Here is a 22,350-nt window from a genome sequence, read left to right on the forward strand (position 1 = left end):
GGAGAGGGCAGCAGCCTATTATCCCTGCACTGGCCTGTTGGCACTGCTGCAGTTCATAATGCACAGGTGGCAGCTGTTTTCAGTGACTCAAAGAAAAGGCGCAGCAGTTACTGTAAGAAGTCAGTGACACAGTAACAAGATTTTTCTTTTGTGTCACACAACCAATAGGTTCTGGACAAACTATGTTCAGATTCACCTCCTATCTGACTAGTGTACCTGGTGCAGATGTGCCTTTGGTGTTCTGTGCTTCTGTGGTGGCTTGTTCATAGAGCAGGTGTCCCTGACTTGCATATGCATTCAGCTCTACTTTGGCCTCAATACAATGAGAGATCAAGAGGAAGGAGCAGGTGTCTTGTAAGTTGTGCCCTTGTATTATTGAGTTACAGGTGCGGGTTAACTGGATTTTCTTACAAAAAGAAATACACCAATTACAGAAAATTTCAAGGGAATCTCTTTGGAGTGTTAGCTATTATAAAAGGACCAACAAAAATGTTAATTTTAATGAATTAACAAATACAGATGGTACCATGCCATCTCTTCAACCAGTGACTAAGTGTATACACTTAAATATTTTCTGACTACGTAAAAATATTTTAGGGTTCATTTTTTCTAGCTAAGGAGTCTTATATAAGTCATTAACACTTTCAACTGTTAAGAACATCAATCAGACTATTGTAGCAATCCTTTTTGATAACTGTAACTACTGGTTACAAGAAATTTGCTCCAATCAGAGTATATTTGAGAAATAAAATTAAAATCAGGCTTTGGAAATATACATAGGCAAGGACAGTATTTCACATCCAATTCCATTTTAAGAACAAAAATAATTTAATTAAAACAATTTCTTGGCATTGTGCAAAACATTATTAAGATTCTCTTTACAAAAGAAAACTAATCTTGGTTTTAAAAAAGGCAAACCAGTAACCTACATTAGACATGAGATGATAAGACAGCAGCCTCCGCAGCCACATGAGAAATGTCTCTGCTTTCTTATTACACAGGTAGTTGGTTCCTTCAGCTACAGCCTGGAGTCTCATATTTGTTTTATGCATATTGGGTCTCCTTGTATTACTTGGCAGGAGCCTGTACTCCCTTGAGTCAGCTGTGCTCATTGGTCAGAACACAATCCAGTATCTGAGATCAATTCCATTAATCACGGGCAGGCATGAGTGAGTGAGTGAGACAACAGAATAGTGTCCGCTGCTGGACTATGTGTGGTATTCAGTCATAGAAGCCAGAGACCCTTTAAACTCAGGGTATAGGAGACGCCACTTAGAAGGATAAAGTCTTCTTACACCAAACAGGTAATACATGATTACTAATACTTTTAATGCTTTGACCCTGAAAGAGTTTAGACCAATCTCCACATAAAGCCGTCTTCTTTATTTCTTTACTTATTTACAAGTGACTGGCCACTTAGAATAAGTTTGGGGATATTTTATAATTATACAGCACAAAATTTAGTTCTAGATACAGTTAATTAAAAGTTACTTTCTCAAATGCCATATCTAACTGTGGATAAGCTGCTCTGTGTAAAACACATACCTGTTCTGCTGAAAATGACCATATAGTGAGTTCACTATGGATCAGTGAAGAGACTGCCCTGTGAAATGTTCTTTCTACTTTAACTGGATTTTTATCTAAAGTTATAATAGTTTATTCACATACCACATCATTTTTAACTATTTAGGATTTGAATATATTGGGGGAAAAGTTGGCTTCAATAGTCATTAGTTCAAGTTTTAGAATTCAAATTGTACTTTAAAATTGTATACACAAACATTTTACTTAAAAATTATTTTAAATCTTAAAACTTGAAATACAATAGCATAGAGATGTAATAACCTACTTTTATATCATTATATTTCAAATCTTTATGCATCAGGAAGTCACAACAGCACAGCCTATTCACACTGCCATTTGCTTCTTGATACAATTGGAACCAGCAGACATGGTTTTTCTCTTATTAAAGACTACTATTTATTTAATGAATAGGTATTTAGGCAGGTCACATACTTTTATAAAACCATGTCAAATTTTCCATTTCCATTCTTTATCCAAGAAGCAAAACTTTGTAATTTTTGTCAAAGGTACAACTGAAGGTTCTCATACTGGAAAATCAACTACAGATATCATGTTGTACAGAATGTACAGATCTACATATTGGAGAACTCTGAGGATTTTAATCAAGTCCACTTCACGTTTGAACAATGTCTTGAGAGAACCAGTGAGTTAGTGTCCTCCTGATCAAATCAAGTTAACTTTTGTAAAGGCAATTCTGACTATGTTGATCAGTAATGCAGTGGTGGCATGTTGGGTAAAGGTAAGATTTTGGCTTTCTTTTCACCAAATGCTGCCTCACTGGATTTAGGAGGGCTTGGGAATACCCAGGAGTTATCTTCCAGAGAGTCTCTGCCATAGGAGTTGTGCTCCTGAAAGTCTGCACCGTCATTAGGAGTCAACCTCTCGTTATCTGTCCATGGCGGAAGAACTGCTTTGTCTGATAAAGCCTTTCTATCTCCTGGCAAAGGGGAAGACAGAACATAACAAGTAGCTTTGCCATTTGGTGACAAAGGGGGATGTCTTTTGTAAGTTGCAGTGAAATTTGTCAAGTGCAATTTCGTGCTGTCTCTCCCAAGGTCTTCAACACATCCTACTGGGGTACAGGCTAAAAAGAAAGCACAGCTATGTGTCAGTCTTCTAGCATTTGAGATTGTAAACAAGTTATAGACCAGATCTGCAACTGACAATAAAATTAGTATTTTCAATTTAGTACGATCATTTGAAACTGACTTGGAGATACTTAACAGACCCGAGTTCTGAGATAACTTACTTATGGACACTGACTTAAGGTCATTCATTCAGCTGCTTTGTTTGCAAAATGGATGTAGAAATCCTTTCCCGCCAGGGTCGTCCTGCTGATGAAGAATCGACGTGTTGTAAAAATGTATGACCTTTTTACAAGGCAAAGACAAGTAAATTTCTTGACCTTTAATGTGGCTAGTGAAGATTTTAGGCCATATTTAGTGGAGATCAAGAAAGTCATGAAGACTTAGCAGGTTTAAAACATATTCTTTTGCTTACTGAAACTTCTCCATGGGAGAGGGTCCAAAAGTAACTTATTTTACAAATAAGCTGTGAATTCTTAAGAGTCAATGAAATTTTGACATGCATTCAAAGGCTTTTGTGGATAAAATAGTTAAAATAGAAGCTATAAGTTCAGTTTCTTATAATAAATATAATGGTAAACACAATTCTGCTTTGGTCAACAAGCAGGTCAGCTTAGTAAATAAAAAGGTGTTTCATACATATAGTAGCTGAGAAAAGACTACTATGAAGTTATTACTTAGCTCCAGCCAGCATATTGGCAACAGTAGCATCTTTTATTCTCTTCAATCTGCCAAAATTGAAAGCTATAAAAAATATAATAAGGATGATCTAAAAGCTTGGCTCCATATAACCTAATTTTTTTTATGTGTGTGTATGTATGTGTGCGTGCACATACACACACACACACACACACACACACGAGCATCAGGTCAGAGGACAACTGTGAGTTCAGGTCACACAGGTCTTCAAGCTTGCCAGTGAGCCCTTCCTCTTAACTGAGCCATCCTGGTAGGCCAACCAACTCATGTAGTTTTAGAGGAAACAAATTGACACATTTGGGTAGTGGGAGTAGTGGGTGGCTAGAACCAAGGAACTGGAAGTAATGAATTCTTCTTGATTACAAAGATGTGCAGGCTAGGGATAAGTGAGCCATAACCTTGTCTACTAAAGCAATGAGCTGTAGGGACTGCTCACTGCTTAACATTCCAAGGAAATGTTCTAGGAACTAATACTATAAAGACATCCAAAGGCTGTATTTCCGGCCAACTAAGAAGGAACACAGGATTGAAAAGAGCTTTTCCCCTTTATTTTCTTTGGGACATACTATTTATGATGTAGGTAGCTGTATGGACAGCTGAGCCCGTTTAAGGAGAAGTCTTATTTCTGCCATCCCCATGGCATCTTACATAACCCTGACTACTGGGAATGAGGGCAAGGTGAGCCGTAAATCCAGCTGTGTCTGCTCACATCGTTTGCCTGGCTTCTTCAGTACCGGACTCCACAGAACTTCAATTTTTCCCCCAATGTGAAACATTTTCTCTTATAAGCACTCCTGAGAATATTTATAACACAATTTTCTTGCTCTCCTTTAGGACAGTAAGAGATGCAAGTAACAATTTTAAATTAGATGTTGATCACCTTTCAAAGTCAATCATATTCCTTTGAAAAGTAAAATTTAAGGCATTAAAATGTATACTGTATGTTTTGGATGTAAATGTATCATAATGTTAGGGTCACACAGACGGTTTTTTAAGATATAAAAATAGCATTGACAAAAGCACTCCCTACTAGCTAACATAAAACTCACTGGATATAAAAAGAAATCAATGGAAAATTTGGGTTGAGTCTGCTTTCAATTTAGTTATCCTGTATGGAAGTGAAAAGTTTATAAAGATATCAGGAACTAAAAGAATAAGAACTGTTGTTTTGAAAATAAAAAGCTAGGTCTTTGGTACATTTCATCACATTGAAATGAAACTTTGGAGCTCTTTTTAAATATATAACTATATTATTGTGGTAAAAGGCCCCCTAGCACAAACCTAACACCTTGGCCTTACACACACAAGCAACACTTGGCTGAGAAAAGCCACAAGGGGAAAAGAACACAGCGCTGAAGAAAAACCACCAGCAACACCTTATGTGTGACGCTGACCAGCTAGAGACCCAAGCCAAAGCAGCGAGCGGATACACTGCACACAGCCTGGCTTATCAACGTCATCTCTAAGAGTTGGATAAGATAGAGCAGCTAGCTGTTCTTCACACAGTGTGGCTGGAGTCAGCATTTCCCGCTAGCAGTGACTTGCCTTTCTTGATTGCAGCTGAGGTTTTCAGTTTTCTTAGTAGTTCTGCTTGCACTTCAGTCACCAGATGTAAGTTAGACATCTCCCTCTTCAGTTCCCAGTATGCGTGTTGCATATTATCACTGAAATGGAATTTTAAAAACAAGTTATACTGGCCCTTTTTGTGGGTAAAGGGGAATAACTGTACAAACAAGCCAGTTTATTTTTTATGACAGTATCAATGAAACTAAAAGGTATTTAATTGGAATGTTATAAGTGAAAACCTAGGGATAACACTGCCCTGATTTCAAACAGTAACTACTATATTAAGCAGATTGTGATAAATACTGCGAATTTTTTACTGGCTCTTCTCAGAACCAAGGGTTGCTTTTAGCCAATAATGTACAGTACTGTTACTATTAATTAGTAACTAGTAAGGAATATGTTCTTCCTTTGTCAATCTGGTCAAGAATAAAATTGCACTCATTCATGTAGTCTTTGAATTTGTCTTTAACTCTGGATTGTTCTGACACTGTGAAATGAAGTGATGAGGAGACACCCAAGACCACATTAAGACAAAATTGAGGTTTCATGCATTCCATTTTTTATGTCTGACTGGGCTGTCTCATACTGTTGGTTCTAAACCAATGTGACATGACAGCGCAAGTCAGGAGGAGTCACATGATTTCTTCATAACGAAGCAGTAGCTAGAAAAGCAGATTACAGGGAACAAAACTTCCAAATGCCTTTCCATAGTTTTATAATTAAAAGGATTTTACCTCAGAATCTGAAACTTTTTATATCTAATTTTAAAAGCTTTTATTTTCCATTAAATCCTCTCAGGCTCATGATTTTCTGTAGGTTCTTAGTTGTCAACTAAATGAACTGAAGTCTTCAGCACATTTTGCTGTTCTGCTGTGCAGTAATCCATGAAATAGTCAATATAAGAAGTGACTTCATAGTATTAGAACCCCCACTGTTGTCAGAGAACTAAGTAGTATGGAAATGAAACTAAACATGCTACCTCATGCTTCAGTTTCTAACCTATCCAAAAAATAAAATTCAAACTTCAAAGGGGTAACCCTGAAATCTGAATCTAGTATTAAATTACAGAAGCAATAAATATTTAAAAACAAGTAGGTTAAATTATGAGGTAAAATTTTACCTTTTGAAAGTATTTCTACCCTATTTGGACTGTAACTGTTATAAACAGTACAGCAAACTATATTGCTTTGGAGATAAAGGAAGTATTTTAAATACTTTGGTGTATTTAGCCAGCTCTACTTCAGACCCAGTAAACGCTGGAGATGCTTTTTACAATGACTTTTTCATAATTAAGCTGGTTTTCAGTGTGAAGAAAATTGCTGGTTTCATGATACAATTCTGAGCATTCAATGTTTTTCAAAAGGTCACTCAAATTATAAAGCAGCAAGTGGAAGCACTGTACATATGGTAATTCAGGCGCACGGGGATGAATGAAGTTTGTAAATAGTTTATTATTGTTATAAAATGGTGAATCTATACTTGACTTACAAAAAAGGAACTACTCATAGGACTACTTGGGTGCTCAAACACCAACTGCATGTGGTCACTCGAAATAGCTAGCTAAGTCAAGTAAGATACGATTATAAAGGCAGTAGTATCAGCACCTAACGTGCATTTTAAAAGTTCAATTTAATGAAGATTGTTTAAGATTTAAGGTAAGACAAAACTACATCGTCAAAATTATCTTTTTGTCCTTTGCTCTTAGTGTCACTTACAGATTTAAAAACACCTGCAATTGGGCAGGAAAAATGGCTCAGTAGTTCAAGACTGGACTCTGCTCTTGCAAAGGATGGGATTCAGTTCCTAGCACCCAACTCCTGTAACTCCAGCTCCAGGGATCTAATACCCTCCTCTGGCTCCCATGGGCTCCTGCACCCCCATCCCCATCAACTCAACGCAGTTCACACATACCAACCACTTTACCCTCCTTTCTTAAGTGGGAGTGTAAACCTAAACTTGTTTTAAATGACATAAAATATATTTCATATATATGGTTGGCTCCAAACAACTCTTACAGCAGTTTCTTGAGTACTAAAATGATCCTAATCCAACTGTGAGCCCTGAGAAAGCAATAATTATGGCTGACCACCCATTATGTGTCAGGCACGATCTGACCACCCACTATGTGTCTGTCAGGCACGATCTGACCACCCACTATGTGTCAGGCATGATACCCATATTCTCACACCAGCCTGGCAAGATGGCTGTGCTGGATGGTGTTATGTCAACTTGACACAAGCTGCTATCATTGGAAAGAAAAGAAACTCAATTGAGAAAATGCCTCTGTAAGGCTGGGCTGTAGGTAAGCCTGTAGGGTATTTTCTTAATTAGTGGTTGGTGTGAGAGGGCCCAGACCACCGTGGTGGGACCATCCCTGGGTCCTGAGTTCTAAGAAGGAAGCACGCTGAGCAAGCCATGGGAAGCAAACCAGTAAGCTCCTGCCTTTAGGATTCTGCCCTGTTTGAGTTCCTGTTTTGACTTTCTTTAATGACGAAGAACAATAAGGAAATGTAGACCAAACAAACCCTTTTCTCCCCAACTTGCTTTGTGGTCATGGTGTTTCATCAGAGGAACCAGGACAACGGGACATCACATCTTGCACATTGGAGACAAGTTCAAAAGTCACACAAAGTTGCTTTTTCAAAACTGTTAGCAGTCCCCTCGTACTGACCACACTGCCATCTTAGGGAGGATGCTGTCTCATGGCACTGTCACTATACCCATACCTCATCATTGCTGCGAGTGATGCCCACACAGATGTGCTCAGTACCAGCACACATTTTCATACTTTGTTGTGGGATTTTTTTGAATCTTGAGAAAGCATTACATGTCCTGTTTAGAGAGTACTGTGAAGTCTTCTTGACTGATGCTATGTATCAACCTTTTTGTAAAAGAAATGAATGCTGCTCACGAAAGAAAAATCTACTTATCTATGATTCCACTTCAGACATCATTTTCTTTAGCATTTGAAAAATTACTATATTCCCTTAAAGCGGTGGTTCTGACATCAGATATCCTGCATATCATATTTACTTTACAATTCATAACAGTAGCAAAATTTCAGTTATGAATTACCAACAAAATAATTTTATGGTTGGGGGTCACCCCACAACATGAGGAACTGTATTAAAGGTTCGCAGAATTAGGAAGCTGAGAACCACTGCTTTGAAGGAACTAAAATAAAAACACGTGACTTGTTACAGAACTAGAAGATGTGCACACCTTGACAACTGTGATATCTCTAAAACAAATGTCTTTCAAATATTTTTGACAGGATGGCATAGCAAATCAGGTTAAGACTGCTGGTAAGTAACTGTTAAATCATTTTTTTATATATATAAATATACAATAACCAGAGATTACAGCTGCAGGCAGAGTATTTGCTGCTCCTAAAGTTAAACCACATCAGAAAGGTGTAAGTGTGCAGGAGACCTGTGGAGAAGGCCCTGGTGTGGAGCATGCTCCTCCCTGGACAAGCTCAGCTTCATGACATCTCTGTCCTGCAGAAAGTCTTCCTGAGATGGACCCTGTCATGTGTTTAAAAAGGAAAAGACAGGAGTTATTTCAGTGTTTTCAGATCTTCATTTATTACAGATGTTTCAACATTCTTGGACAATATCTACAATTGTATTAAGTATAAGACTAGATTTCAGACTCAATTTTAAGGAAACACTGCCACCTATCACTGCAGTGTCTAAATTACTTTCAGTTATGTGGAGTGCTCACACTTTCAATTTTCCTTTAAAACATGTTCTCACAAGTTTGGAGTCCCATAAAACATTTTGAACATATCCATCATATTACTGTTTAAAGTACATCTGCATGAATTCCAGGGGGAAATGGAAGTTTATTGCAAGGTGTGGCCTTGGCAAGAACTTCTTAAAGTCCCCACATCCACTTTTTAGTTGTTTATATTTTGTGACAAAAACAACTCCCTCAAATCACAAAACAAAACAAAAAAGCCACCCCCATACCTGTAAAAGACACTTTTACATCTAATATAGTCAAGATCTTTTGTATCACACCTGCTCACAATGCAGCCTTACTTAAGAGTCTGTAGCACTAATCTCACAGGTAAGGATGACTCTACAAGTAGAAACTGCTGGTATAAGCTGAAAAAACTAAATTTTACTATTCAGCATTACCTAAATAAATTACCTAAATAAATAAATTACCTAAATAAATTACCTAAATAAATAAATTACCTGGAGATAGAACCACTCCCCTAATCACAATAAGTGGGAGACTGAGGAGGACTGCCACAAGTCAGGACAGCCTGGGCTATAGGGTGAGTTCTGGGCCAACCCGGGCTAGAGAGTAATATTGTGCTTTAAAAACTACCCTCTAGGCATCTTCGGTACTGTTCTTTACTGTTTTCCAAAGTTATCCAGGCCACCTTTAGAAATCTCTTAAAAGCCAACTATGAAAATAAATCTTGCTAGAATAAGAAAATGTTTTACACCTACTGATAGTTCAGAAAAGCCTAATGTAAATCATCAAAAATATAAGTCCTCAAAGGATTGTCCCCAACATATAAAAATTCCTCCCGGCAAGTAAGCAGGCCACCCTGTGCTGAAGGCCGTACCTTAGAGTTGACTCAGGTTCTACAGGGCCTGCATTGCAGCTTCCCTGGACATGCACTGCACAACACCAGGACCGGGCTATTTACCTTGAGTCACTGTTTCTTACACCACTTGGGCTGAGTTTGAACTCTCAAAATCAATCAATCTGAATGTAAAAGGCTAAGATACGGACTTGGAAAAGCCTGGCAGAAATGCCTCTGCAATGCGGACACTACCAACAATAACGTTAGCAGACAAGTTTGCTAATAGTCAAAACCAGAATGCTACTAATATGACCATAAGGGATGCTGCTACACACTCCAGTATACAAGGTAATGTCTTAGTATTTTAAAATATGGCCGGAGTAGATCCAGATGAATTATTAATATGAACACAGACTTCTAACCAGATCTAAGAGTATGTAAAACACCATGGCTTTAACTTAGAAACCTTGAAAAAAATGCCATTGTAATTCTTTTTAGTTTGTTTCTTAGTATCTACTGTGGGCATTTCTCAGCCTCCTGCTATCAGTAATACATGGTTATAACAGTAGATAGTATTCAGTTTTCTCACTCTTTCTATGTTCCTCCCTTATGTCACATAAAACTCTTAAGTTTAAACTGATGGTTCTTCCAATAATCTGCTTCTATGAACGGCTGGCCTATGATAGCCCTACACTAAAAGCATAATTACTCCCTAGCACCACCTAGTGGAAAAGAGTAAGTAGTAAGAACCACAACTTGGCCCTCCATCCCCTCCACTCCCAGACACATCCAGCAGCACCACCTTTCTGGACTGCTCTAAACAAGTGTGTTCGCTTTAAAGATGTACTGAATATACTCTGTCCAGATACTCTTTACACAGGCCCTCACAATGTTTATGAAAGGAGAAGCACTTAACGTCCATAGAATTAAATTCCCTGAAAGTTAAATGACAGTCCTAATTTTCAAATTTAATAAAAACCACAATGATGAAATCCCAACACACAGGGAGGCAGAGGCAGGTGGATTGCTGTGAGTTCAAGGCCAGCCTGGTCTACAAAGCAAGTCTAGGACAAAGCAATCTTGTCTCAAACCCCTCTTCCCCCCCAAAAATAAACTACAACAACCCAACAACAACAAAAAACAAACAACACACACACACACACACACACACACACACACACTCTCTCTCTCTCTCTCTCTCTCTCTCTCTCTCTCTGATGAAATAGATTCCCATAATCAAATTGTACTGTTTCTCACTCTACAGTGAAATATTCTATGCATAAAATGTAAACATATAAAAAATGTAAACTACATTATATATATAAAAGGTACCGTTATTTCAAGAAGAGTATGTACATTGACAGTTACTCAGAACTTTGCAGCACAAATCTTTTCGTGCAAACAGCTATTTTGTTGGTGTCTATGTTAACTGGGCTTATGGAATAGGATACTGGAAGTCTGAAGAAATGGTGGTGTGTGGCCACCTACACGCTTGAAGACAGGGAGTGGAGTTCTGCAGTCAAGTAACAAAGAAACAAAAATCACTTAGGCTTTAGCCCAACCAGACAGCAATTTTTGTGGTGTTTTCTTTTATGAGGTCCAGGGTTTCTAATATGGGTTTCCAGTGCAGGTGAATTAGAAAGATGGGAGCAGATTGCTGTGGTATTCTTACACACTGATAAAGACTACATTAGAGAAAAGTATAAACGCATTTGAGTTGTCTGGGATATAGGTACACAATCCTGGCCAGTAAGAGGATGGCAAGTGGCTCCACTTTCAGATGGTGGCTTCCAGAGGGACATGGAAGTGCAAGGCTTTGATGGGCAAATGGTTACGTTCCTGTTATAACTAGGTTAAATTACATGACTATAAAATATTTTGGTGCCACGTTCTCATACTCCCCCTTCATCTGAAAGCTCAGCTTTTTTTCTTTTTTCTTTTAAATCCAGAGTAGAGTGGTGGTAAACAGACAGAGAGGAACCGAGAGGCAGTCTGTGTGAATGGGTGACATCAGGCTAATCACGCTGTGGCACATTTTGCAGATGTTTTTGTTGCTGATTTTCCTAATTCATTCTCAAGCTGGCTAAAAAAATCAGTCTTCTGAAAAGAAACAGGCTATGTCAGGCTTCCTTTGTTAATGACAAGTTTGTTGTTTTTTAAAGAATTCTATAATGTTGTCTCTTGTGTCTAAACTAACCAAATTGATACATTAAATAAATGGAAAAGTTAAAACTAAGTTCTCTTTAAAAAATTCAGACACATTCAAAACAAGAGGAACCAGAAAGAAAGGAAGGTTGAGAAATAATGAAAATAACCTGCGGTGGTGTCACTGTGAATGTCCCCATAGGCTCATGTATTTGCATGCTCAGTCTGCAGTGGGTAGAACTCTCTGGGAAGGACTGGGAGGTGTGGCCTTGTTGGAGGAGGTGTGCCCCCGAGGGGTAGGTTCTGAAGCTTAACAAGCCCACCACATTTCCAGTAGGTTCTACCTTGTACTTGTGAATCAAATGTAAACTCTCAGCTACTGCTCCAGCACTAGGCCTGCCTGCCCACTGCCATGTTCCCAAACACGACAATCATGGACTCAAACCTTCTGAAACCGTAAGCCCAAATTAAATGCTTTCTCTTATAAATTGCCTTGGTCATGATGTTTTGTCATAAAAACAGAAAAGTAATTGAGACATAACACAATATACATTTTAAATCAAGTCTTAAAACTATATTCTGGTGTGAGAGTGAACGTATAGGGTACATGAAATATTAGCAGCAATGATTACAAGATAAACATGAATTTTTCAGGAAATGAGAATGTTCTATGTTTATAATGAATTTATGATTTAGTATTTAGTTACAAACCCTATATAGGATCACAAAGTACACAGATGTTCTCAATTTAATAGTGTTCAGGTACCGTCTGTTTAGCTTTCTGTAGCTCCATTCTGAGGTCGTTGCATTCTTTCCTCTTTAGTTCCAGCTCTTGTTCTAAACCATGGATCTTCAAGTCATAGCTGAGCTTTTCCACCTCCCAGCTGGATGAGGGTGGGTTTAAATTCCTCATCACTAGGAAGGACAGACAACAAAACAAAGATCTGTGCTTTTTACACCAGTCACAGTTCCTAGGAGACACTAGCAAATGTCAATAAATAACTAGTACAAACATGCAAAAATACTAAGGCTCAATGTCATGTACTTCATTAAAGTTTGAAATTTGACTTAAGGTCTACAATGCATGTCAAAACAATTTTACTCATAAACATCGACTATGGAAACAATACAGCTGGACCCTACTTCATCTCTGACTTAGTCCTTCCTTCCTTCATTTCTCCATCTCCAAAAAGCCCCAACCAGTGCCTTGGAAAGATCTCACGTCAATTCTCTATTAAAAGGCCTCGCCATAGCTGATTCGTCTACTTATCTCATGGGACTGTTGACGGGAACAAGACTATAGTCTATAACTCACAGAAAAACTTTCAATTTGAGCATCTCATCTGTAGATTTTATTAATTTGAAGGAAGAAAAAAATTAACAGTGATTGAAGCTACCCCATGACAGTGTGTTTAGCTGTGGGCAAAAGTTTAGTATGAAAGATAAGGTCAGGAGACACAGTGGGTAAGAGTTTTAGTGGAGATGAGGTTTTATGTTGTTTCTCCTCTATTTCATCACACATTACCCCTTTAATAAAAACATCACATCTTCTGTTAGGAAAAATAAAATTTTTAGCTAAAGAAAAGTTTAACAGTGTACTGTATTAAAAAGAACAGAAAAAATTAAGGCTTTATCATACAGATACAGGAAACTGATTATAGATGTCACATAAATGGAAAGATTGATTAATTCTATTAGAATATTCATAACAAGTAAGTGGCATACCCTGCTGAGTTTCCACCTCTGTTCTGAGCTGCAGAAGTTCTACTTCTTTAGACTGTAGCTGTTCATTCAATACTTTCAAAGATTCAGAGTTGTCTTTATTCTAGTTAAGTAGGGAAAATGCCAAATTACAGTCAATAAAATCTCTAGGTTTGTCATATCTTAATTTTTAGGTCAATATTGAATAAACCTCATTCTACTTTTTAAAAGCAAGATGGAGAAAGGAGCCCTGATTCTTACTAATGGTTTTGTTTCTTCCTTAGGACATCACTGCTCACTGGGTTAAAAGTGAAACAAACCAAAACCCACAATGAGTAGTAATCCAACCTCGCCATGACATTTTCAAAGTAAGTCAGTGGCGCTGACATGGCTTTAAGTCCTTAACATCATTAAATACTAAGTATTTGCTTTTGTATATTAGTGGAAAATATAATTATTAAAATTTTCCATATGCCATGAGTCTCTATATTTTAATTAACAATTGTTTAACCCCTTAATTCTAAACCTCTTGTAAGACAAACAATTAAAATATAAAGTAGTATTTTCAAATCAACTTACTATTTTTTCCAATTTGTTCTTCAAATTGTCTCTGTCAATGCAGACCTCTCGGTATGCATGATAGGCCTTATTCACTTGCTCTCGTCCCACAGGACTGGTTTCTTCATCTGCTCGAGCTCCAACAAGCTAGGATGAAATTAGGGGAGAAATCCTCAGCGAGTGTTGTGTAGAACTGAGAACGTCCACCTTCAGATGGCTCTCCATCTTATCCTAACCACTGTAGCGCAAGGATAAAGCCTGCTTTTCCCTATAATTAAGTGAATATTTATTGCCACACAGTCTTCATTACGAAGACAGACAGTAAACAAACAAACAAACAAACACACACACACACACACACACAAACTCATCAGTCACCTGTGCTCTGTACTATCTGCTTTGTAATAGACTTAAGTCATCACACTGCAGTTCAGTATATTGTCTTGTGACATGTTTGAGTATTTTCCAAGTCTACAGTATCTAATATCAGAAACGTATCCAATCAGACTTAGTTAACTCCTTAAGGAATAGACATGCCACTTCGTTAAACCCTGCATTATTCCAGCAATTAATAGGATTGATGATCACAAAGTACAGATTTTGTATGTTAACTATGAACTAAATTCCATGTTTCTATCTAATTTTAAAAGTGTCACTATTAGTAATTTTTCCCAATATATGAGAATTTTCTTAGTAAGTTAAACTTAATGAGAAGAAATTATGACAATATTAATAAACAACTTTCCTTGTTTTACCATTCCAACAAACAAATTAAATTCTACCAATCCCCATCCTCAAGGTTTTAAGTACAGGAAATTTTCTTTCTTTGATAAAAACTCATTTCTTTTACATTTGTGGAAGCTCTTGTTTTTGTAAGATATAAATAAAAATTTGAGTTGAAGAAATATAAACTAATTAAAACCCTGAAATGCCATAAATAAAGGGGCAACCAAGAAAAAATGTGAACATATAAAATGAGCTAAATCTGATTATTTAGACTGTATTTTAGCTATGTATATAGAATTCAGAAATGCAACACTCAGAATGGAGAAATACATGTCATTATTAGCTCAAAATGTTATTTCTACTCTGTGAAACAAATAAAAAAGAACGCAGAAGTGAAGGTTTCAGTCCTAGTGAAGAGCTCGTTAAACACAGTGAAGCAGTATCAGAGACGGCCCCCTCTGACAGGTTCCTTTACTGGTTGGTATCTCATTCTTTTGAACCGACTTGGAAATTCTAAGTTTTGTACATATATGGGGCTGGCTGACAGATAAGTTGGTAAACTGCTTGTTGCAACCCCTGAGTTCAATCCTCACATCAAAACCAGGTGTGGTAATGTGTACTTGTACCCCAGTAATAGGGACATAGGGACCTGAAGATCCCTGAGGCTTCCTAGCCAGGCAACCGAGTCCAATTAATAAGCCCTATGACCTAGTGTGAGATCCTGTCTTAAACCAGAAGGTGCTTCTGAAGAAAACTTCCTGAGGTTGACATCTGGACTTTTAAATATATGCAGGTGTGCCTCACAAACAAATGAAAAACAAAACAAAATCAAACAAAGCAAAAAAGTAAGGAAAAAAACTGGTAACCCATTGCAAAGACAGTAGGCAATCTGAAAAAAAGGAAAAGAAAAATCTGGACCACAAAACCTTTATGTATCACTGAGAATGCGGCATGGCTGATGCAGTATAGTTAGTTTAATGCAGAGGAATTTAGAAATTCTTACTTATTCTTGGAAGACAGATTAGAAAATATTTTGACTTTCAAATATTTAGAATTCTTTATGTCAAAAATATAATCAAGAGAGAAAAACCTTACCTTTTCTTCCAAAGCCCTTATTCTCTTTTTTAGGAAGGAGTTTTCTTTCTCTGAGTCCTGAAGTCTCTTCTTGATGTCCTCATACGCAGTGACCAGGGCAAAATGTGAGGCAACAGACTCCTCTCCAGGGTAGGCCGAGAGTGGAGTGACTGCTTCTCTCCTGTGTGCTTTTTCATGGTTCAGAATGCAGATGTCATCTTCCACTAGTGTGTCCATGGCAGCTGTGGAGAACAAACAGTGTGAGGGTCACACTTGGTTAGTAAGCAGGGTACAATGTAAACACTGAAAACAACTTTAAAACTATTTTCTTTCAGAGGCAACACAGCAGAGTTGGTATAAGTATAGCTACCCAGGCTCTAATCCAAGGTTCAATGTCTGTGTGACTTAGTGGGAAAACTAATGACTACTTTTGTAGTCTAAATAATGACAAACAACTATAGGTAGAACACTTAGACCTGTAACTCATCACTACAGAGTTCTAGCAAAGTGTAAAATAAAGCTGTGCGCGTGGCTCAGTAGATCATTTGCCAAGCATTCATCAGGCCCTGGGCTGGATCCCTTCTGTATCATTTTACCACTAATCACTGTCTAAGCAAAGATAAAAATGAAAACCTCCATAATGCAGTATAGGGGACAGGTGTCCAGAAAAACAACTATACTGCATAGGTGTGAAGCAGTACAGGGTGGTTTCCAGTAAGGTACTGGCATGACGTCAGCTCACTCCAGGAAGTGAGGAGGGCAGTCTGACTCCACCACACTTAGACCTTTGCAGTCTGCTAACGTCTAGCAGGAGAACACCTTTAAAGACATGAGAAAGTGTGGGGAGGGAGGAGCTGGGAGGGAAATGACAGGAGATAAAGGTGTAACTGGAGACTGAGCGAGACGATCCTTTATGATGGAGAGGGTATCAATTTTGGCCTTTGTTATATAAAACCTTTTAAAAGATAGCCCGGACAGGGCACTTGAACTTACCAAGAGTATTATTAAGAATATTCACAATGAATAGTCTTGTGCTCACAGTGGTAATGTTGCTGCTGTGGACCTTTCAGAGGTGGGACATTAAGGTCCTTAGGTCACTGGAGGAATGTCTACAAAGGAGACTCTTGGACCCTGGTCTGTCCTCTACCTCTCTTCCTAACTTGCGATATGAGCAGTTTATCCCTAAGTGACCTGCCATGATGGGCCACTTAGCCTTGCTAGCTGGCCCAAAGTTAGGGCCCAAATCTTAAGACTTGAACTTCTAAAATTGTGACCTAAAGGCTTTCCTTTTCTTCATAAATAGCCCATTCATAGGCATTTCCCTTGGCAATACAAAACCAATTTATACAATCACCAATGAACTACTTGGCACTGCGCCGCTTAGAAACATCCATTTTATACTACCCTAGGAAGTATAAAATCTTATTAACGCCTTTTTACAGACAAGAAAACTGGGCCATAAATGTAGCCAGGTCAGATTAGTGTGTAGCAAAGGCTGTTTGATTTTAGGACCAGAATTACTAATATTTTCCCTCCACAGTGAACATTTCTTTAGAAAACCTTACTTACATTCATCAAGACCTCAGAGAATGGGTGAGGTAGCTCATTCTGTAATCGCAGCACTTGAAAGGCTAAGGCAGAAGGACTGCTGCCAGCTCAAGGCTGCTAGGGCTACATAGTGAGTTCCAGGCAATCTTGTACTAGCTACAGTATGGAGCCCTGTGATAAAATGTATTTACAAAACTAGACAGCTGATCTACAAGTTTGATTTTCTTCTGGTAAATGTACTATACTTAAATAGATCAAGCCAATGAAAACATCTACCATTTTATTCATACCTACTCACTAATAGAAAATATAATCACTGGAAATTATTGGACTGCTGCTGAAGCTCAATGGTAGAGCATTTTTTGCTAACATATAGGAGGGCCTAGGTTTAATCCCCACTGCTACAAAAGAGACACCCCTCCCAGCAAGGGAAAAAAAAAAGATTATCTGAAAGACTCAATGATGTTTTGAATGAGTACTCCCTAGCAAGAACTGCTTTATATTCACTTTTAAAACTTAGCCAATATAAACATATTCTCCAAAGACAAGTTTAAGTGGGCCCCTCTCAATCATAAAAGCAGTAATGTTTTTCAGAGAATGTTATAAACAAGTTTAGTTTTTTTTTTTTCAAGAGCAAGAGGATGGCAGAGACAGTCTAACCCTGTGTTTGACAAAGTGGAGACTTACTGCCTAGAATTACTTGTAGTCCTGTTAAGAATATTCATTGTGGCTTTACTGTCAATCCATGTGAATCAGAATATCTGGGCAGAAAACTGCACTTTACAATAAGCATTCCAAGTTACTTTGAGTCCCTCCTTTATTTATTTATTTATTGAATGCTTTATCTGCATATACACTCACAGGCCAGAAGAGGGTATCAGATCTCATTACAGATGGTTGTGAGCCACCATGTGGTTGCTGGGAATTGAACTCAGGCCTCAGGAAAAGCAGCCAGTGCTCTTAACCACTGAGCCATCTCTCCAGCCCTTGAGTCCCACTCTTATTTGATAATCATTATGAAGATACAACAGAACTAAAGTGTATTACATGATTCATAAAATTCAAATTATGATTTGTGTTCTTGACCATCTACAGGCAAAGTGCATTTTATGTTATCAACTAGTAGCCACCTAATTTTTGAATGAAGATTATAGCAGTTCAGGAAGTATTTCAACTTTATCATTTCATTAATAATATTCAAATGCTACAAAGATAGGTGTGTGTATAAATATTCCATCTGTTTGACAATATCATACGTCAGAATATAGATCAAAAGAATTTATAAAAGTATAAATTAAATATAAAGTAAAACAGAAATAGGATAGAGGTAAATAATACTGCCTATTACTGCTGAAACAGAAAAATTCCAGCAATGACATCACAGCAGTTTGTCAGACAAGGTGGGTAGTGTCTATGACTGATGGAGTGGCATATGTAGAAAAAGAGGCTCTACCTGATTTAAAGTTGATTGGTTAATAAAGCAGCTGACAGCCTGGGCTGGGCAGAGAGAACTTTAGGTTCCTGGACTTGGGTTCTGGGAGAGACCATGAAGCTGGAGGGGTGCAGAGGAGGGAGAGAAAGAGGAAGCAGAAGATGTAGCAGGAGGAGAGGAAGCTGGAGAGAAAGAGTAGTCATGGGGCAGCAAGGACCATGAACACGTGGCCATGACGACAGACTGATGGAACAGAAGTGAATGAGGCAGGAACTATTATGGCAAGTAACTTGGGTGTGTAGTTGAGAAGTGGCAAAACAGCTTAGAAGGTTGATATCTGCCCAGTTACTGTGGCTTAAAGCTTTTATAATTCCAAAACGAAATATATGGAAACTAGGCAGTGTAGAGAAGCCCTTGAGTCTAATATCATATTTGTTCTCTATAACAGTCTTGTAAGAAAGGCTGCAGTGAGATGACGACGGTGAAGACCATGTTGTACCCAGAAGGCAGCATTCCACAGCACTGTCTCCTTCCTGTGGCTCTTAGAGTCTTTTCACCTCCTCTGTTGTGATGGTCTCTGCACCTTGTTGTGCTGAGATTAATATAAACGTCCCATTCAGAGCTGAGCATTCAGTCTCTTACTCTTGTCACTCTGACCCAGTACACGTCTCTCCAGTGACTGTTGACCCCTGCAAAAGGAAGTTTCTCTGACCAAGATTGAGATCTGACCAGATCTCTCCACGACAGTATCAGGGTTGACTGGGAAAGTTTGAGTTGCGTGTTCTGGGCCGGATTAGAATTGGGAAGTCCTTACCTGGCTGTACTGGGAATTTGGCAGGAGGTGGGAGTTGAACCTGGTAGTCAGGTCAAATCTAGGCTCTTCATAGAATACTCTGAATGCTGTAATTATAATCATTCCCAGTAAGAATCTAGACAAGGCAGAAGTCTATGGTGCATGGTCTGGTTTTCAGAAACTCAAATTCTAGCTATGATCTGCCACCTTGGTTACACACTAGTTCACTTCAGCTCTCTGAATCTTGATTTTCACGTATGCATGAAAGAGTTGGATTGTGTCATTCACTAAGACTCCATCTCCATGCACTGTAAAGGCAAAATTTTAATACAAACACAGAATGGGAACCTGAACAAAGAAACTCACAGTTACACCAGGAACTGGGTAAGTTAAATACCTCTTATCTACACCAAACTTGGCAAGAAAGGCACTGTCAACATCACATTTGGGAAACTAAGGCTTAAAGAGGTGCGTGTATTTGTGTCTACCCACACCTGTGGCATGTGACAGAGCTGGGCTTTGAATTAAGGTGTATTGTGTTTTACTTTCTGAGGTGAATCTTGTTTAGAAATTCCACTGGCTTTCTATCTCTGAAAACCAGGATACTCAAGAGCCCACTTCATAAAGTTCAGTTATGAAATAGTGGGGGGGAAAAGAGTAAAGCTTACAGAGAACCAGGAATACTAAGTTTTTCCTTTTCTTTTTTTCACTTTAAATAATTAGGGGCAGGAATAGCTTCTGCTTCTTTAAAGGGATTTGTAAGTGCCCTTTCAAAAGGGATGCCAACACTTAAATCCATGTGCCTCAGCAACCAAATGCTCTGTGATTCATTAAGTGTCCATATCAACATCAGGTATGTAATATGAAAAATGCCACTTTCGCTTTTGTGATCTTGACTCACAAGCTGCAGTAAGTCTAGAGATCAGTTTCTATGGCTAAGGAACACTAAGACTCAAGTACAGCAGCACAGTACAAAGAGTATCTTTTTTTTTTCATTCCTTCTCTAAAAGAACGTATCTCAATGCAAGCAAACACCTACGTTAAATGTTACTAATAATTATTTCCTGGCAATGAAAAACAACTTTAATTTGGAATATAAGTGCCATTTTAAAGTTATGCTGATACTATTCAGTTTTTTGTACTTTTTAATCTTACTATTTTACTCAGCAATCGTGGCAGTGCTCTGTGTTACCATTAATGAAGCACTTCTGGTAGGCGCTTACATACTAGACACTGTGTGATTCACCTTATTTTTTACTTGAAGATGTCTCTCTGTGTAGCAGAGGCTAACCCGGAACTCAGACATTAGTCTGCCTGTCTCCATAGTGCTGGGATTCCTAAAGGCAAAGCGCCACCATTCCCTACTTGTGTTTCACCTCTGAAGAGACGAGGTAGTTCTTAAGAACTCATTAAATCAATGTAAAAGCAGTGAGATGGGTAAGCATGCCTCAATTTACAGGTGAAGTAATTAAACATGCAAATAGGTTGCCAACTTCAGAGCCAGCACAGGTCTTAGAAACTGTATCTGGGTGCCTTAGAAAGCAAGTTAGCACTGTACTTCAGGAAAGGGGGACGGGAGAAAGCAAGAGACTTAACCTTTTATGCGTGTTAAGTGGATAAATGGAAAAGTCAATGCTTACATCCAGTGCTTTTGATCTAATCCATTGCCATGTCCCACGACAGCTTGCTGGCTTTTAGATATTAAACTACTACATTTGCATGAAAACGACCACTTACAAACCTTAGGGCATTCAGCATTTTGCAGCTATTCAGCGAACAGTCCCAATCTCCCAATTTAAGAAGATGGAGTGATCACCACGGACTGGATGACGTGAACTTATTTTCTGAGAACTAGAAATGGAACTATGCTTTAGCATGTTCTTCAGCTCAACTTAAAATTCAAATGTGTGTGTGTGTGTTGTCTTCTGTATTTAAAGAATAGAGGTCAATTTCAACCCCAGGTCGCCAATGTTTTTGATCATCACACAATACTTTGCTCTGAGCAATTTGTGTTATGATTTTTAGTAGCTTCCATTGGTATTTTATCTCACTTTTGAGCATTGGCATTCCTCATGACCAGGACCTTCCTTGCCACACAGCCGAGACACAGGGCTGAACAAGTAAGACTGGCGGCTACTGCCCAGACGCCACAGACACTACCCATGTCCCTCTTTGCCTTTCTGATATAAACGCCATCTCAGTGCAGGAAATAAAACTGAAAGCGTTCCCAGTGAATCAGAGCACGGAAGAGCACTTGAGCGATCCCGGAGCAGGGAGGCTGTGGGGATGGCAGGGGCGAGGGACCGCAGAGGGGCGCCGGGGACGCGTCTGGCCTGGCGACAGCCACCACCAGGCCGGTCCTGGCTGTCTGCACCCTCCAGGCGAGCGCGAGCGATCCACTCACCCTGAGCCCTGGCTACGTAGGGCCGTCCCCAAGGCCACCGGGTTTCGCTTCCCCAGTGTTTGGAAACCCACTGAAAACAAACCGGGTCGCCAGGGGTCACCATGGGCTTCCGGTTTCCTCGAAGACACCGTCGCTTCCCCCGGCAAGGTGGCCGTCACAGGTGCTCCGAGGGAGTCCCATGTCTTCGGCCGCGGCTCCCGCGGGCCAGGATCAGGGGCCCTGGAGGTCACAGATGAGCCAAGCAGGAGCGGCCCGGGGCCGCCAGGGCAGGCCCGTTACCCAGCAGCACGCGCGCCAGCCCCGGGGCCTCCCTCCTCGGGGACGGCGGGGCGGAGAAGGTTCTAGAAGGGTCCGCGAACGCCTCGCTGCCCACAAAGGTGCCGGGCGCTGTTCACAGGCAGTGCGCCAGCGCAGCACGACGAAACCGGAAGCCGGACCTGAGGGAGCTTTAGGGCGCCGCTAGTAGGCGCTCTAGCGGGGGCGGGGCGT

At 39.3% G+C, this 22,350-nt stretch overlaps 1 protein-coding gene across 3 annotated transcripts; it reads right to left on the bottom strand.

The window, feature by feature from the left end:
• Nucleotides 1-804: 804 nt before the first annotated feature.
• Nucleotides 805-22,261, bottom strand: AZI2 (5-azacytidine induced 2). 3 transcript variants are annotated; one of them, XM_084754925.1, is made up of 9 exons: nucleotides 21,862-22,260; nucleotides 15,706-15,926; nucleotides 13,906-14,031; nucleotides 13,351-13,450; nucleotides 12,392-12,540; nucleotides 8,367-8,461; nucleotides 4,914-5,032; nucleotides 2,834-2,915; nucleotides 2,530-2,668 (listed from the first exon to the last, which is right to left on the bottom strand). In XM_084754925.1, exons 1-8 carry the CDS (start codon nucleotides 21,962-21,964, stop codon nucleotides 2,854-2,856), a joined length of 975 nt encoding a protein of 324 aa, XP_084611051.1. In that variant the 5' UTR covers nucleotides 21,965-22,260; the 3' UTR covers nucleotides 2,530-2,668; nucleotides 2,834-2,853. The 3 variants fall into 3 exon arrangements, with proteins under 3 accessions (XP_084611050.1, XP_084611049.1, XP_084611051.1); XM_084754924.1 differs by lacking the exon at nucleotides 2,834-2,915 and having other exon boundaries at nucleotides 805-2,668; nucleotides 21,944-22,261; XM_084754923.1 differs by lacking the exon at nucleotides 2,834-2,915 and having other exon boundaries at nucleotides 805-2,668; nucleotides 21,862-22,259.
• Between the last annotated feature and the right edge of the window lie 89 nt (nucleotides 22,262-22,350).

The sequence above is a fragment of the Acomys minous genome (assembly GCF_964271855.1).
Source record: "Acomys minous genome assembly, chromosome: 13".
Taxonomy (NCBI): domain Eukaryota; kingdom Metazoa; phylum Chordata; class Mammalia; order Rodentia; family Muridae; genus Acomys; species Acomys minous.

What these genes read in the sequence shown, in the direction of transcription:
- AZI2 (XM_084754923.1), bottom strand. Translation starts at nt 21,964, where the DNA reads ATGGTGACCCCTGGCGACCCGGTTTGTTTTCAGTGGGTTTCCAAACAC. An exon ending in CTACGTAGCCAGGGCTCAGG is followed by an intron (nt 15,927 to 21,861) that starts GTGAGTGGATCG and finishes TGTTCTCCACAG; the next exon opens with CTGCCATGGACACACTAGTG. An exon ending in AGAACAAATTGGAAAAAATA is followed by an intron (nt 13,451 to 13,905) that starts GTAAGTTGATTT and finishes CTACTTAACTAG; the next exon opens with AATAAAGACAACTCTGAATC.